Source organism: Myotis myotis, unplaced genomic scaffold (genome assembly GCF_014108235.1).
Source record: "Myotis myotis isolate mMyoMyo1 unplaced genomic scaffold, mMyoMyo1.p scaffold_m19_p_2, whole genome shotgun sequence".
In the NCBI taxonomy this organism is placed as follows: Eukaryota; Metazoa; Chordata; class Mammalia; order Chiroptera; family Vespertilionidae; genus Myotis; species Myotis myotis.
Window position 1 is genome coordinate 84,558,608 of NW_023416324.1, and position 15,226 is coordinate 84,573,833.

At 36.9% G+C, this 15,226-nt stretch overlaps 1 protein-coding gene across 1 annotated transcript in view; it reads right to left on the minus strand.

The window, feature by feature from the left end:
• Positions 1 to 4,068: 4,068 nt before the first annotated feature.
• TMEM170B (transmembrane protein 170B) overlaps positions 4,069 to 15,226 on the minus strand; it is a 42,522-nt gene continuing 31,364 nt past the window's right edge. Inside the window, exon 3 of the mRNA XM_036350479.1 lies at positions 4,069 to 11,675. Within this exon, the coding sequence (XP_036206372.1) occupies positions 11,545 to 11,675 (131 nt within the window). The 3' untranslated portion in view covers positions 4,069 to 11,544. The remainder of the gene's footprint in view (positions 11,676 to 15,226) is intronic.

Sequence of the window (15,226 nt, forward strand, 5' to 3'; positions counted from 1 at the left end):
AAAGGAGCCAATCCCTTTCCATGTTTATTACAGAGGAAATTGACATGTGAGGTCTCACGTGCAGGGGCGTCAGAAACAGGGAGAAGACCCAGGTCTGACCCCTTCCCCACTCAGTGAACAAACACGGGACTTTCAAATCTGGTCTCTCATAATTGTTCCCTGAGCCCTACATCTCCCAGACATCTCTTTACCTATTTTCCACATCAGAGATAACACATGTCTTCTTGTATCTTAAAGTCATCCACCAACAACTATTACCATAAAAAATAAGCAAAGGAACAGGAGAGGTGTTATATGAAAATCTGGTCCTCATCTCTAATCTCTTAAGTTCAGTCCTGATTTCTTTAAGACCTAGAGTCTATAGCAGGGGTGGGCAAACTTTTTGACTCAAGGGCCACAATGGGTTCTTAAACTGGACCGGAGGGCCGGAACAAAAGCATGGATGGAGTGTTTGTGTGAACTAATACATGTTAACACTGCTGCTGGTGAAGGAGCGGAGGGGAGAGCAAGAGAACCCTCCGCTCTTTCGGCTCCACGGGCCGGATAGAACAGCCGATCGGGCCGGATCCGGCCCGCGGGCCGTAGTTTGCCCACAGCTGGTCTATGGGCATGTTTGTCTCCACAGCTGCCACAGACCATGCTGTGGAGTGAGATGTGTGCTTTTAAGGTCAAAAATCCTGGATCTGAAAAGAACAGCAACACATCTTTAAGTGCGAAACATAGGCTGTCTCTGCAGAGCAATAAACAAAGTTGAGAAGCCCACTTGCAAGCAGGATCTGAGCTGGTTGGTGACTGTGCACAGCGGAGAGGAGTCATGGCCATCTTTTGGTGGATTTAATTTATGTTGGCTGCTTTGGCTTCCTCCTTTTGTACATATTAGGGTTAAAGAATGCAAGGAATTTGCTAGCTGAGCAAGTTTGTCCATTCTGTTTTCTAGCCAGGCTCTGTCCACTGAGGTCTGTTTGTAAAAAATTCCCTCCACAGACTTTGCTGCCAGTGCAGCACACAATTCGATAGTTTAAACCTGAAACTGTCCTCTCTGAAAATGCACTGTGACCTGCACAGAAATGGAATCCAGCTGACTTTGAAATAGAGTTATCTAGACTTATACCGAAACTTACAACAAAATCCAGAACTACACCATCCTTCTATGTGCACACATGCACGAGAAGAGGCGGCCAATGGGATAAAGTAGAGCGTTTGCTGAGCACCCACTGTATGCAACAGGATATATTATCCTTGTGTACAGATGAGGAAAACTGACAATTCTGGGAGTATAATAACTTGGCCAAGTTCAAACATTAAATGGCAGAGCAAGAACTTAAAACCAAGTCTCACAATACAAGGATTGTGTTAAGTTGGTGTATTTGCTTTTATCCCAACAAGTTGACCAACTATGTAACTACTAGTAAATGTCACTAAAGTATAAACTATTACATTAGATAAAAACCATTATGCATTTAGAGTTAGAATGACAGATTTAAGAAAAACACATAAATCAAGATCCAGATTAATAAATAACTTATCAAAATTAATGTAATTTTCTGATTTGTAAATAAACCTTGAACACCATATTTTAACATTCTTTGAAGAAAGTTAAATTTGTTAGTGATAACATGTAGACACTCTTGACTTTTCCCTTATTTAATTTTCTCATGTGTACTTTTATCGGAAAAAGATAACATTAGATGCAACCTATGGGTATGAAGTACAAATGATGTTGTCCCATTAAAAGTTAATCTTAGGTAAGAATGGACAAAAGTACAGACTAAGTTAATATGGGTTTTTAGGTAAGAAAGTCCAAGACAAAAAAAAAAAAAAAAAAAAGAGGGAAAGTAAAAATAGAACCACTGCACCATCTAGTGATGAAACTCCTGCTTTGCAAGAAAATCACTTGATGCAATTTTATTTTGCAAAACAGTCTAAGGCTGAATATTCATAAAATTGGGCAAAAAAAATGTATGATGACAAGAAATTCAATGGAAAATTAAGGGGAGATAAATAGGAACAGTGGAATGGGATGGATTCTTCTGTTAAAGTTCCTTTGGAAGCTGGAGGTGAATCCAAATTCTACTCCTCAGAGAATTACCAGAGGTCTGTTTACTTTTCTTTATACCCTAACCAGAGGCCCGGTGCACAAATTTGTGCACTAGTGGGGTCCCTTGGCCTGGCCTGCGGGGTTGGGCAGAAACCGGGTCTCTGACATCCCCCGAGGGGTCCTGGATTGTGAGGGAGCAGGCCAGGCCGAGGGATCCCACCAGTGCACGATTGGGGCCATGGAGGGATGAGGGAGGTTGGTCAGCTGGGGAGGGGCTGCGGGAGGGCTCCAGGGCATGTCCGGCCTGTCTCACTCAGTCACAATTGGCTGGACTCCAGCATCAAGCTAACCCACCAGTTGGAGCGACTGGTCGACTTCTGCCTCCTGGTGGTCAGTGCACATCAAAGCGAGCGGTTGAGTGGCCTTATCATATCATTAGCATATTACACTTTGATTGGTTGAATGGATGACCGGATAACTGGACATTTAGCACATTAGGCTTTTATTATATAGGACTTTAGGTACTATGTTATGAATTAACAATTTAACTTCTAAACAGAGACAAGTACATATTCAGTAAATATGACCAGGACTCATTCTGCATCATAAAGCTCAGTGTGAAACCTGAGCATCTTTCTTCTAGATTACCTTTCATACTGGTCTTGTCTACATAGGTGGCACTAAATCTGGAATCTGATGCATTTTTTCAATGCTCAGTAAATGTCAAAATACCCAGATAGATTACCTATTACAAAAATTTACAAAATATTACTTCAAGGGCCAAAGGTGGTAGAATCAAAATAGAAATTTTTTTTAATCTCAAGATTTATATTTTGTTCAAGAACTTTTTCAGACTCATAGGAAGAAAAATTGTTTAATAATTGTATAATTCTATGGCTGAAACAGTTACCTAGAAAAAAAGGAAATACACTTCAATTTAGTAATTACATAAACTGTCAATGTATATGAAGAAACATTCACTTCCATTTTGCCTGCCCAGTTTTAAAAGTTAAGCTAGTCTTTATTCCAGCAAGGCTGTACCACTTACAGTCAGCACCACCCTTTTCTCAGACAGAACAGCTAAGCTTCGTTGAGTAATTAGTACCATCCCTTAGAAATCCCTAACAAAAATTTAAACTATGCATAAATTTGACAATACAAATCCTGAGTTAATCATTTTCAATCCCCATAATTCCATCTTCTCTTCAATAATGAGACCTTATCTCATTACAGATAAGAGTTCCCAGAATACTCTGTAGAAACCCCTCACATAGCATAGTGGGGGAAAAACACAGGTAAGAGTAAGAAAACCTCAAATAAGCATTATTGCCTATGTGACCTTGAGAAGTTTTCATCTTCTCAGAACCTCAAATTCTTCACCTGTAAAGTAGGGATAAAACACTTAACCTGAAGGATTACAGTAAGTGTCTAATGTAAGCACTTGATAAACAGTAGTCATTTATTATTGAAAGTGATAGTATGCTTTTTAAGTATTTTATATTTTGTTAATCCTCACCTGAGGATATTTTTCCAGTTAATTTTGAGAGTGGGAGGGAGAGAGAGACATCGATGTGAGAGAGACACATCGACTGGTTGCCTCCTACATGCACCTTGACCAGGGCTGGGAACCTGCAACCAAGGTATGTGCCCTTGACGAGAATCAGACCCGGGAACCTTCCACCTGAGGGCTGACACTCTATCCACTGAGCCAAACCGGCTAGGGCGATAGCATGCTGTTTAAAACAGTAACTCTTAGAGGTGGACGCTTATGTGTCCTGTGACTGGTCCCAGGAAAAACTATAAACTAGGCCAAGTTGGTCTTTCAGATTTCATAATTACATTTCAGCACTACCTCCAAAAGCCCTATGCCAAACTGCCCCAGAAAAACTGACAAAAGGGTGAGAGAGAACACTGGAGTTCATAGAGAATTTATAGAGAACCTTGGAGTTCATAGAGAACATATGGAGTTCATAGAGAACCTTGGAGTTCATAGAGAACTGAAAAGATGTTATCAAGAATCACACATCCCATAAAGCTTTTAAAGACAGATTTATTTATATATAAGTGCATGAAATAGAATACAGAAACTTTATTAAAATACTGTATATTACAAATTTTTAATCCAATAAATTCTGTGTTATGACATTTAAGTGCTGGATTCACTTTTAACAGTTGTTTTGTGTGTATCAGTAGAATCACCCTGTATGTTACAAAGAGGAGAAACACACATGGACCTTAGAAATGGTCCTGTGATTAGACAGTGGATGATATTAATTGTGCATCTTTTTTTTAAAGCCATGAATTGGAACCTAGGTCTCGTCTTTGTAGACCAACTGTCTATAATCAAAAAGAACTTGCATATGTTTATTGCTGCCCTTTGAAGAAAATGAGCGGTAAAAATAATTTAAAACAAAAATCAAGATCGCTAAGGCTAACCTGATGCTTACCAGTTAAAATAATACAATTCACCGCAAAATTTGTGTTCTCCAGGAAATTATGCTATATATACAATGAGATTTGTACATGAATTGGGAAATTAAAAAATTGCTTATATAAAATTAAAAATCAATAGTATACAATATTTACAGACTGTTAGGTATTATACATAAACATAGTTTTTTTAAAATAATCCTTCAAAATTAAGCTGTATTATGTAAACATGCAGTACACATACTCATACAGTGTAGTTTATAGTCTTAACAGAAGGGGAAATTGTGTTCACATAACGTAGGGTACTTCATCAGATAGGCCTTTGTTTTTGTGCATTACCCCTCTAGCGCTTATTCCTCCTGTCCTTAAGCTTCACAGTACATTAAGTATTTGGATAGCAAAAATAAATCCCTGATGGTAAACATATTTCTAAAGGTTACATAAAATGTCCGCCCTTGTACTACAATATAAAACTAACACTGTTTATACTAGAATCTCTAGTTTACAACAAAATTAAATTTTAAAATCCCACTTTTGTCTTGACTACATTTTTCCCATTTCAAACTTACTTTTTAAAAAAGAGAGACAAATACCACATCATGAAAATGTAATGAAAGTCGTCATCTGTCATCGTCAATAGCAAAATAACTGATTTTTATTAAACCACAGGTGATTCTATTACACTCTCCTTAATGCTGAATCCCCATTAACAGGTGTACCAATCCTGAATCTCACTAGATTCACTTTGAAAAAGTATCTTAACTTCCAAGGTACTGAGACATCATTTAGCTTTAAAAATGGTACTGTGGTTTACTAAACGATTCATCAGTAGTCTGAGAGTTACAATTTGAAAGAGAGTCTTTTAATACCTATCAGGTAAACTATGTTTTTGATCTTTAAATAAAAACATTTTAGTTGGTTAACTTCAAGATAAAATCGATTCTCTCATCATAAAATGACTAGAGTCAGGAGTTAATACTTTATGGTAGAATCATATGAATTTTACCAAGTTATACGACTAAAATGAAATACTGTGGAACTTCATATTGTTCATCTCAATGTGTAGAGCTTGTGTGTGCGTGTGTGTGTGCAGAACGCCAAAATATACAAAAATTCCTCCATCGTAAATGCATCCAATATCACAAATACTAAGAAAGTGTCAACAATTACACTATCAACTCATTCATTATTCAAAGTAAATCATTTTTATTACTATTCAATCAAGTGCCTCTATTTTGCTTTCTATGGAGAAAACTTTAAAATGTTCCTTCCCAAAGATACTTAGTGATGCTGTGCAAATACACTAATTTAAACACAAAGAAAACTTTTCATCATCAGTAACACTATCAACTTAACATTCATTTATACAAGGCTCTAAAAAATGATGCTTTTTAGAATTTCCCAATATATAACAATTTTGGAGCAAAGGTGTTCCTGTTATGGTAATTATGAGTTAATAGCTCCTCTTTCTATATATTTATATTATACTGCTTTCCAGTTTCAGTTACATTTCTAAATGCATTCCCAAAAAGGGGGCAGTCATGCTACCTCTGAAGGAAAATGCATATAGGTGCACTAAAGAATCTAAAACAATATGTTAAAGGTTCATGCTCTCTTGACTCTCCTTAGTATTTGTCTCATTAGTGTCTAGCACATTCTCTTCAAAACCAGCACTTCTCATTCTATTAACAAACTGTACATATGTTTAAACCCTAACATATGACAGTTATGTGGAGGGAGGAGATTTTTAAGAAATTGCTAAATTGGTTCTCAAATCAAGAAAGGATTATAATAAATAGCTTCAACATATAGGCAATGAATGTAAAGAATGTGAAGATGAGTCCTCTAAATGCAGGAGAGGAGGTGGTTACAGTTCACAGTTCAGTTCACTCAGAAATTTGGGTGTTTCCACTAATTTAATAAAGTATTAACTGATACATCTCCACATTATTGAAAATACTTTATATATTAAGCACTACTTCCTCTAAAACAAATTCAGATACATTTTTAGATAATTTATTCAGCAACCTCAAAAGCACTGTATTCTTACACTGAACAGAGATCCTTAAGTTAGAAGGGCAAACCTACCAGCAAAACACACACAACACACACACACACACACACACACACACACACACCACGCGCGCGCGCGCGCATAATGATTTCAAAGCTTTGTGGAAGTTGTCTCACAGGTAAAGAAACCCCACATTCTGTAAACATGCAGGACACATATGCACACAGTGTAGTTTATATTCTTAACACAAGGGGGAATTGTTCACAGAATACTGAGTATTCATGATATGCCTTTGTTCTGTGTGTCACCCCTCCAATGTGTCTTCCTATCTTTAAACTTCCCTCTGCTACAAAAATGCTACTACATGTTTGAAATTTTTCATCATTTTTAACTAAATAATGTCCCTCTTATCCTGGAGAGTCTACCGCTAAGATGTTACAAAAAGGAATGACCCTTGAGGGAAATTAAAATTGACAAGTAGTCAATTTTAACCACTGAGAGTCTCACTTTGTTTAGGAAAAGAAACAGCAATTTACCCAGTTACCCAAGTATTGCCAAACTTCTCTGCAATCTAGGCCTACTTGGATTTCTTAAATAACTTTCTGCATTCTTCATATCTTAAAAACAAATAACAACTCTTTGAAGAGATTCCAATTAAGATTTTCTGAGAGAGAAAAATTGTAATAGCAAAAGTGAAGTAGTTTGAGAAAATATTCTTAGCATTTTGTTACTTCTTGAATTATAAAATGGACATAAATGTAAAATAACAGTATTTCTTTTTAAGTAAAAGCAAATGAACAGTAGCTGAAGCACCTTGGTCCATGAAGGAAGGACTTGGTAGACACTCTTTTGTTTCTCTATAGAATTTGCACTGTGCTGTGAAGCCAACACCCATGGGGCAGAAGAGGAGACACTTCATCCTTAAACACATGGTAAGTTGCATGTAGTAGAGATTCAATGAATGTTGGTTGAATGAATCCAAGGAAAGTAGCAGGATAAGGTAAAGGAGTAAATATTGGCTACCTCTACCTTTTTCTATCTTAACCAGTGGTAAACACAACCTGTAATTAATCCTGCTTGCTTTGGCCATTTTTACTACCACCAACCCCTAAAAATGCTCCTAGATGAGTATCTGCTGATTTTAAAAAAATAAAGAGGTAAAGAGGAGGTAAAGGAAGCAAGATTATAAGGGTTATGTTAATTTTCCTTCTTAAAATAAATGTAGAGAAAATGTGGAAATGAAAGAAGACAAATGTATTTTACAAAACAACATATTAAATAGCACTGCAAAATATACTTTAAAAAATTCTATGGACTATCATTTATTGTTGAACATTTACTGCTTTGCCATCCATGAACAAAAAGTTGACAAGCAACAGGGCCTGGGTTCACATTTATGTCTCTGGCTTACAGCCTAGTATTCTTATCTCTCTGTCACAGTGATGGTAACTCAGTTACCGAAACTCCATTTTGTAGATAAACTGGGAAAATCAGAATTTGAGGTTGGGGCAGGGGGGGGAGACTTGAACTCTCAACTAGAATCAGGAAGCAAAATGTTGTTCTGGTATTTTTAGGATTTAAAACCATCTTGCTAGCTTTTGGTGAACTCAAGGGCAGGAATCCTATCTTAGTCATCCTTGTACTTCCTATAGAAAATACTCCATACAGCTCTGTACATACATAGTAGGTCCATCAAAAATATTTAAACAATTGAATTAGTTGGTGTAAGTGTCTGCTTGGGCATGTTAACATGTCAGCCCCACTCTCCTCACCTTAATTAAAGTTCTCTAAAGACTTTTCCCAACAATATTCTTTGATTTTAAATTACCCTTGTTCCTTACATCACAAATACATGATATACAGGGCAGCTCATTTCTTTACTTCTCATTTAAAGTACAAATAAGACCCTTACAATTTTTAGGGGAATGGAAATACTAAATGCTGCAAACACTTAGTACATTGGGTTACAAACTATAACACTGTTTGGTAAACACTGAGGTCTACAGTAAGAATAATTAAGCTGCAAGCACTGAATATAGCCATCATTTAGGACTTTCCTTATTCTAGACAACCCATGGAATCATCCCATGGGCAGATTATTTGCACCTCCTTCATTTAAAGGTTTTCAGCGTTATTTATAGTTTAGATGAGGTCCCCTGACTCAACTCTGGCCTATGGGCATTTCTAACCAGGATGTTAAATAATAACTAGTTTGGGCATATAGGAGTCTCTTCTTTGGGGAACTGATTTCATTGTCAGCAATACTTTACTACACATGAAAAAAAATAAAGATGTGTAAACTGCAGATGATTTCCTCTATCCTTCCTGCTTTAATCAAAGAGAATTTACCGCTAAATCACATACACATTTTAAAGAAGTGTAACGCAAATACATCAATAAGAGCTTTTGTCATATCAAAACAAGGGTCTCCAGCACTATTAAACCAAGAAAAATCTCCCCAAATTAAAAAATCTCAAACCCATTTAAAAGATCATTCAGCTGAACAAATTCTCCACTAGAGCATGGATGTGTTCCTGGAACAGCAGCTGTCCAGCTAGACTGCGTTCATACATGGCAGCTTTGTGCGGACATATATAATGATATATAGGTGTATGTGGATATATATCATTACATGTTTCTTGTATCTGTAGGAAAACCACTAACTTTAAAAAAAATCTCAACATAGAAATATCTATTAAGACAATTTCATCAATGCACACCATTCAACTATATTTCAAAACATCAAAAGAGTGACAGTTGCACAAAATCCCAATGGAAAGAGCTGAAAACAGCAAAAACAAAACAAGAATTCCCCTACAAATTAAAAGTACACACACACACACACACACACACACACACACACACACACTTCATAATATAAAGCAACTTGATAATAAGATTAGGACACTCTACAAACTAATTATTATATATCAAATTATACTTCCATTCTAAGAGTAAAAATGGGAGTTTGAATCTCTTTGGTCCATGCATTCACATATTTATGTACCAAGTTATTTCCGGTTAATTTTTGATTCTGAACCATATGTTCCATATTACCTTACCAGGATAACTTTCTTAAATCACAACATAACTATATGTTAAAATTTTTCATTTTGTACATCTTCAATATGTTATTGGTAATTCCTCTCAAAGAATACAAACACTTTAAATTATTGACAGAATAGCCAACATAAAGAAAGAACACTGAATTCAAGACTAACAGAAAAGGATAAATCAAATTGATTTGGAAAACTTATGCCTAAATTTAATTTGGAAAACATCAAAAATATAAAGAACACATGAAATTAATTTCAGGGTTATACATATTTAAAATCAATTTTAAGATTTACTTCAAAGATCTCTAAGTGCATAGATCTAATTGTTATTTTTTTAAAAATTTCCAAGCCACAGAATTAGAAAATTCCCCAAATTGGCTTTCCTACTGGTAAAAGTAGCTTCTCCTCTCCCACCAAATCCTCACTATTTTTTTGGTGAAAGAAAAGTGACCTGTGTAGCAAAGGCCTTAAATTTGAATGGGACCTAATAGGAACCTACTTGTTACCCAACAGTTTCTAAAGCAGCAAGGCTGAAGCACGCCAATGTTTTTCTGGATTGTCCTTCACTTAGCATTCTCTGCAATAGCTCTCCTTTGAGTAAGAACATTTATAATTGTACCTGGTTTTAAAAAATGTCAGGAGGGGATAAGTTCAAGCAGGTTCTGTTTCCCTTACTTCCTGTAGTCTTAAAAACAAGTATATGTTGCCAAAATCTCTTAAAATATTTTATACTAAAGACTTTTTCATTTCTAATAAATGCCATCACATTCTAATAAACTTAGCATAAATCAAGAACTGAACTAAAATGAATCACTCAAATATATTTCAGTACTGTTTTAAACACTGAGATGGACTGCCAGATTTACTAAATTCCTCAATTCTTACTAAGTAAAATTTTGTTACCACATACCCAAAGTAAGATAGTTTATTAATCTCCCTAGATAACTTACTGTTACTTATCTACAAATGAGGCTTTTTGTTTTCACAGCCTAATTTAGGCCACTCTTTAAATATAGTTAATACTCCAGAATTAAAGACTGCTTACACTTTGTCAAAAATCAAGACATAGGCAACAAGTCATAGAACCCCACTGGGGAACAGCTGTGAAGATGTTTTCTCCATGAGACACAGGGCAAAACTTTCTTTAGAGGGTCAAAGAATGCAACATGCATTTCAGACTTGTTTTCTAACAGAATTTATAAGAAAAATTTCAAATAATATTTTTATGACACACAAACTACAATCAATGTGTGTTACCGATAAAGTTTTTTAATTCATATCAATAGAACATTTATGTATGAGGGAAACTATTAAAAGTATTATTTATGTTCATGAAAAGGATGCACCCTATAGATCTACTTTGAGTCCTTAAAAGAGTTTAGCTAGTTTTCCATTAATATTATTTTCCACATAAATTAAATAACAATAATGCCTAACCATATTAAAGCCCTAAATCCCAGAAAAGTTCAACATTAAAAATAAAATAAATTATCTCCTAGTAAACAATTCGGTATTCGGCACTCACACAGGATTTAGTTACAAAGTCTCACTACGTGACCTGAATTCATGTCAAACACTTTCACAGCACTTGTCTCATCTACATTTACACTTGCAAACTGTCACATGACCAATTTATAAAAAAAAAGAAGAGAGTTTGGCACATATATCAATTCTTCAAAATGTCCCTGTAACTTGAACACAACACTGTTAAAAACGATGATTCAACACCAATGTTAACCTGATTGGCAGCTAAACAAGGTGCGTTTTCTTGTAGCTTCTCAGAGTGTAATTCGCCTTGCCTGGGATGGAGGCACGTAAGGTGCAGTGCGGTAGTGCAATCACTTGAACACCAGAGGGCAATCTTTCCACACAGCTCAAGGCCTTATGCTCCGACCTGCTCCTTCCAGGATTCCTGTATAATTTAATTCCCACTTGCTAACAATGCCATTTTCAGAGAATCTGTACATCTGTTTCCTTATGTAAGGTCAGACATTTCCACAGAAACCTCAAAGTGTGGCGAGGATCCTTGAAAAGGAGATGATCAATGTCAGTACAGTCTGTCCAACGCCCCACACCAGGGCTTCCAAAGGGGCCATGTTCTTCCCTGCTACTCGGTAAATGCCTGCTACTGCTGCACCTGGATGAGATAGGAGGGAGAAACAAAAGGGCACAGTCATTCATTTTAGAGAGACTGCATGGCTTTAACTTAAGATCTCTTCATTTCATCAAAACTGAGTTAGTCATAGATCATTCTCTTTTTATAAATTTTTTATAAAGGAATTTCCATGTGATTGGTAAAAGTTACAGTTGATCATACTACATTTACCCACTTAACTTAAAATAGGCTTCTCTATTCAACACAAAATACATATTTATGCTACATGTTGCTTGACACAAAAAAATATGTTCATAAAAATAAATAATTCATTATTGTACATAATCTCTCATCTGGGCATTGACCTGGCCATAATTCATCAGCATTTTATAAACATACATAACAAAACATTGATAATTATAAATGATAATACAAAAACTACACAATTTAATGTAACTTCTAAATTATTCATTTTAATATTAATCATTTTATTTCTTTCAGTAAAATAAATTCTTAAATGTCATATAAAATATCAGGATATTTGACGATTCCATTTTACAATCTAGCATATAAAATTGCTTATTAAGGTTATTTGGAGACCACTATGGTGATATCTAACAAAAACAGAAGATGAACTTGATGTTTGTTTCAGAAAAGATTTTTAGATAATGTGCACTTCCAAGAATGAGAGAATCACCATTACAAGAAGCCTCAGACCCATCTGATTCAACACTTGACCTTATTAACACAGCATATATAATAATGTATCTAAGTGGATGATTTGAAAAGCACATTTGGAAATCATAAAGTAAGAAATATTTACATTATAGAATGCCATCTAATAGATTGAAAGGCCTTAAAACTATTTTTCTAGAAAAAGCTGTCTACATACCCTAGAATGGTCAAATATATAGAAATAAGAACAGAGATAAATTATTTGAGGACACCAAATTTATAATTACTTGACAGAGAAATCTATTCAGAAGAAAAATATAAATCTATATGAATTGACAAAGAAAAAACGTAAAACATACAATTTATACAATAAAGAAAGATAAAACATAAAACGATATATATTCTTTTAATAGTACATATATACATACTAGAGGCCCAATGCACGAAATTCGTGCACGAGTAGGCCTTCCTTCCCCCACCGGCACCGGCTTCCCTCTGGCTGCCTGCAGGCACTAGGGACCTGGGCTGGCTTCCCTCCGGCCACCGGCACGCACCCAGAACCCAAGCTTCCCTCCGGCCCCAGCTTCGTCTGGAAGGATGTCTGGTTTAATTAGCATATTACCCTTATATTTTTATAGATGTATGCATATACATGTAGGCACACATGCACATGTATGTATGTATGTATGCATGCATGTAATGTAGAAGCAAAAATCTGGGGGATATATAACCAAAATAGGATTACATTTGAAAAGAGCACTGGTTTAGGAATACTACTCAAAAGAGACCCCTGACTCATCCATAACGTTTTAAGTTTAATATGATGAAAACAGTTATATGCTATCTATACTAATTAAAGGGTAATATGCTAATTAGACCAGGAGACCTTCCAGAGACCTTCCAGAGGTCCTTCGGGACAAAGCCGGGGACTTGGCCAGCCTGTAAACTGTCCCTAAAGAGCCCTCAGCCCCTCGTCCAGGCCGGCCATGCCCCCCAGCAGGGACCCTCACCCCGATGGGGGCATGGCCAGCCTGCAAACAGCCATCAGCCCCTCACCCAGGCCGGCCCCACCCCCCAAGGCGACCCCCACCCTGATCCAGAACCCTCTTCAAGGCAGACCAGCCGGACCCCACCCATGCACCAGGCCTCTATATATATTAATAAAAGGGTAATATGCTAATTAGACCGGGAGACCTTCCAGACGTCCTTCCGGACAAAGACATGATGGCGGGGCCGGGGCAGAGGCGGTTAGGGGCGATCAAGCCAGGAGGGGAGGGCAGTTGCGGGCAATCAGGCCAGCAGTGAGGGGGCAGTTGGGGGCGATCAGGCCAGCAAGTTGGGGGAGTTGGGGGAAAGCAGGCTGGTGGGGGAGGCAGTTGGGGACAAGCAGGCCGACAGGGGGGTAGTTGGAGGCAAGCAGGCCAGCTGGGGGGGCAGTTGGGGGCGATAAGGCCAGCAAAGGGGGGCAGTTGGGGGAGAGAAGGCCAGCATCCAGAATGGTTAGGGGTGATCAGGCAGGCAGGCAGGTGAGTGGTTAGGAGCTAGTGGTCCCGGTCCTATGGGATCGGGACTAAACCAGCAGTCGGACATCCCCCAAGGGGTCACAGATTGGAGAGGGTGCAGGCCGGGCTGAGGGACACCCCCCCACCACCTGTACAAATTTCATGCACCGGGCCACTAGTATATACATAAGTTCCCTTTATCTACAGTTTCACTTGCTGTGGTTTCAACTACTGCATACACATACATCTGTATGTATGTACAAGTAAAAAATATATATTGTTTTATGTTTTCTCTTTCTTTATTGTGGTCAACTGTGGTCTGAAAATATTAAATGGAAAATTCCAGAAATAAACAATTCATAGGTTTTAAACTGCATGCCCATTTGAGCAGTGTGATGAGATCTCCGTGGAAATCTCCCTTGTCTAGCATCTCTACACTGCAGGTGCTCTCTGGGCATCAGCTACTTAGTGGCCTTCTCAGTTATCAGATCCGCTGTCGTAGTATCATGATGCTTGTGTCCAAGTCACCTTTATTTTACTTAATTATGGCCCCAAAGCACAATGACGAACACTGCTTCTGTGAATATCCTTGCATGTAATACCTGGCACACACATGTAATCACTAGTTTCTCTAGAAAATGCCAAATTATTTTCCAAAGTAGTTGTACCAATTTATATTCCAGTTACAAATCCATACACTTATCTTCTGTTTTTTTAAATTTTGTCAATCTGGTGGGTGGGAAGTGTTATCTCTGTGATTAATTTGCATTTTCCTGATGTGACTGATATTGTTTTCACATTACTGGCGATTAAAGTTTCTACATCTATAAAATGTTGTCAAATCTTCTGTCTATTTTGCTATTGGGTCGTCTTTTTCTTATTTAATTAATAGAGTTTAAAAATATATAGTTTGGATATTAATCTTACATATTTATATATGATCACAAATGCTTTTCCCCAATGTGTGCTTTTGTTTTTATTCACTTTAAGATGTATTTTGTTGAATAATAGTCAGCTGAAAAATTACGAACATTCTGAACATTATTTTCTTGGTAAAATATGAGGCTAAGCTATGTGAGAATGAAGAAGACAGAAGTGGAATAGGGTGCTTGGAATAAATGATACGTGTTAGGCACTTCCAATATGATCAATGGCAAAAGGAATGAATTATGAATAAGAAAAGATCCCAAAAGTATTAAGGGGCTAGCGAAGACTGGTGGGGAAAGCAATATGGCTGAGTTGGTGTCAATATACAGCAACACAAAGTGCCTGCAGGGGTGTACCAAGGAAAGGGATTTGATTTCCCCCTCATTTCCTAAGAGGAAGCAAATATGAAGTTTAAGGCAAATTTAGTTTTACTAGTGTGTTGATTCTATCACTGAGTGTAGTTAGATCAGGGATTTGGCAAATTATATT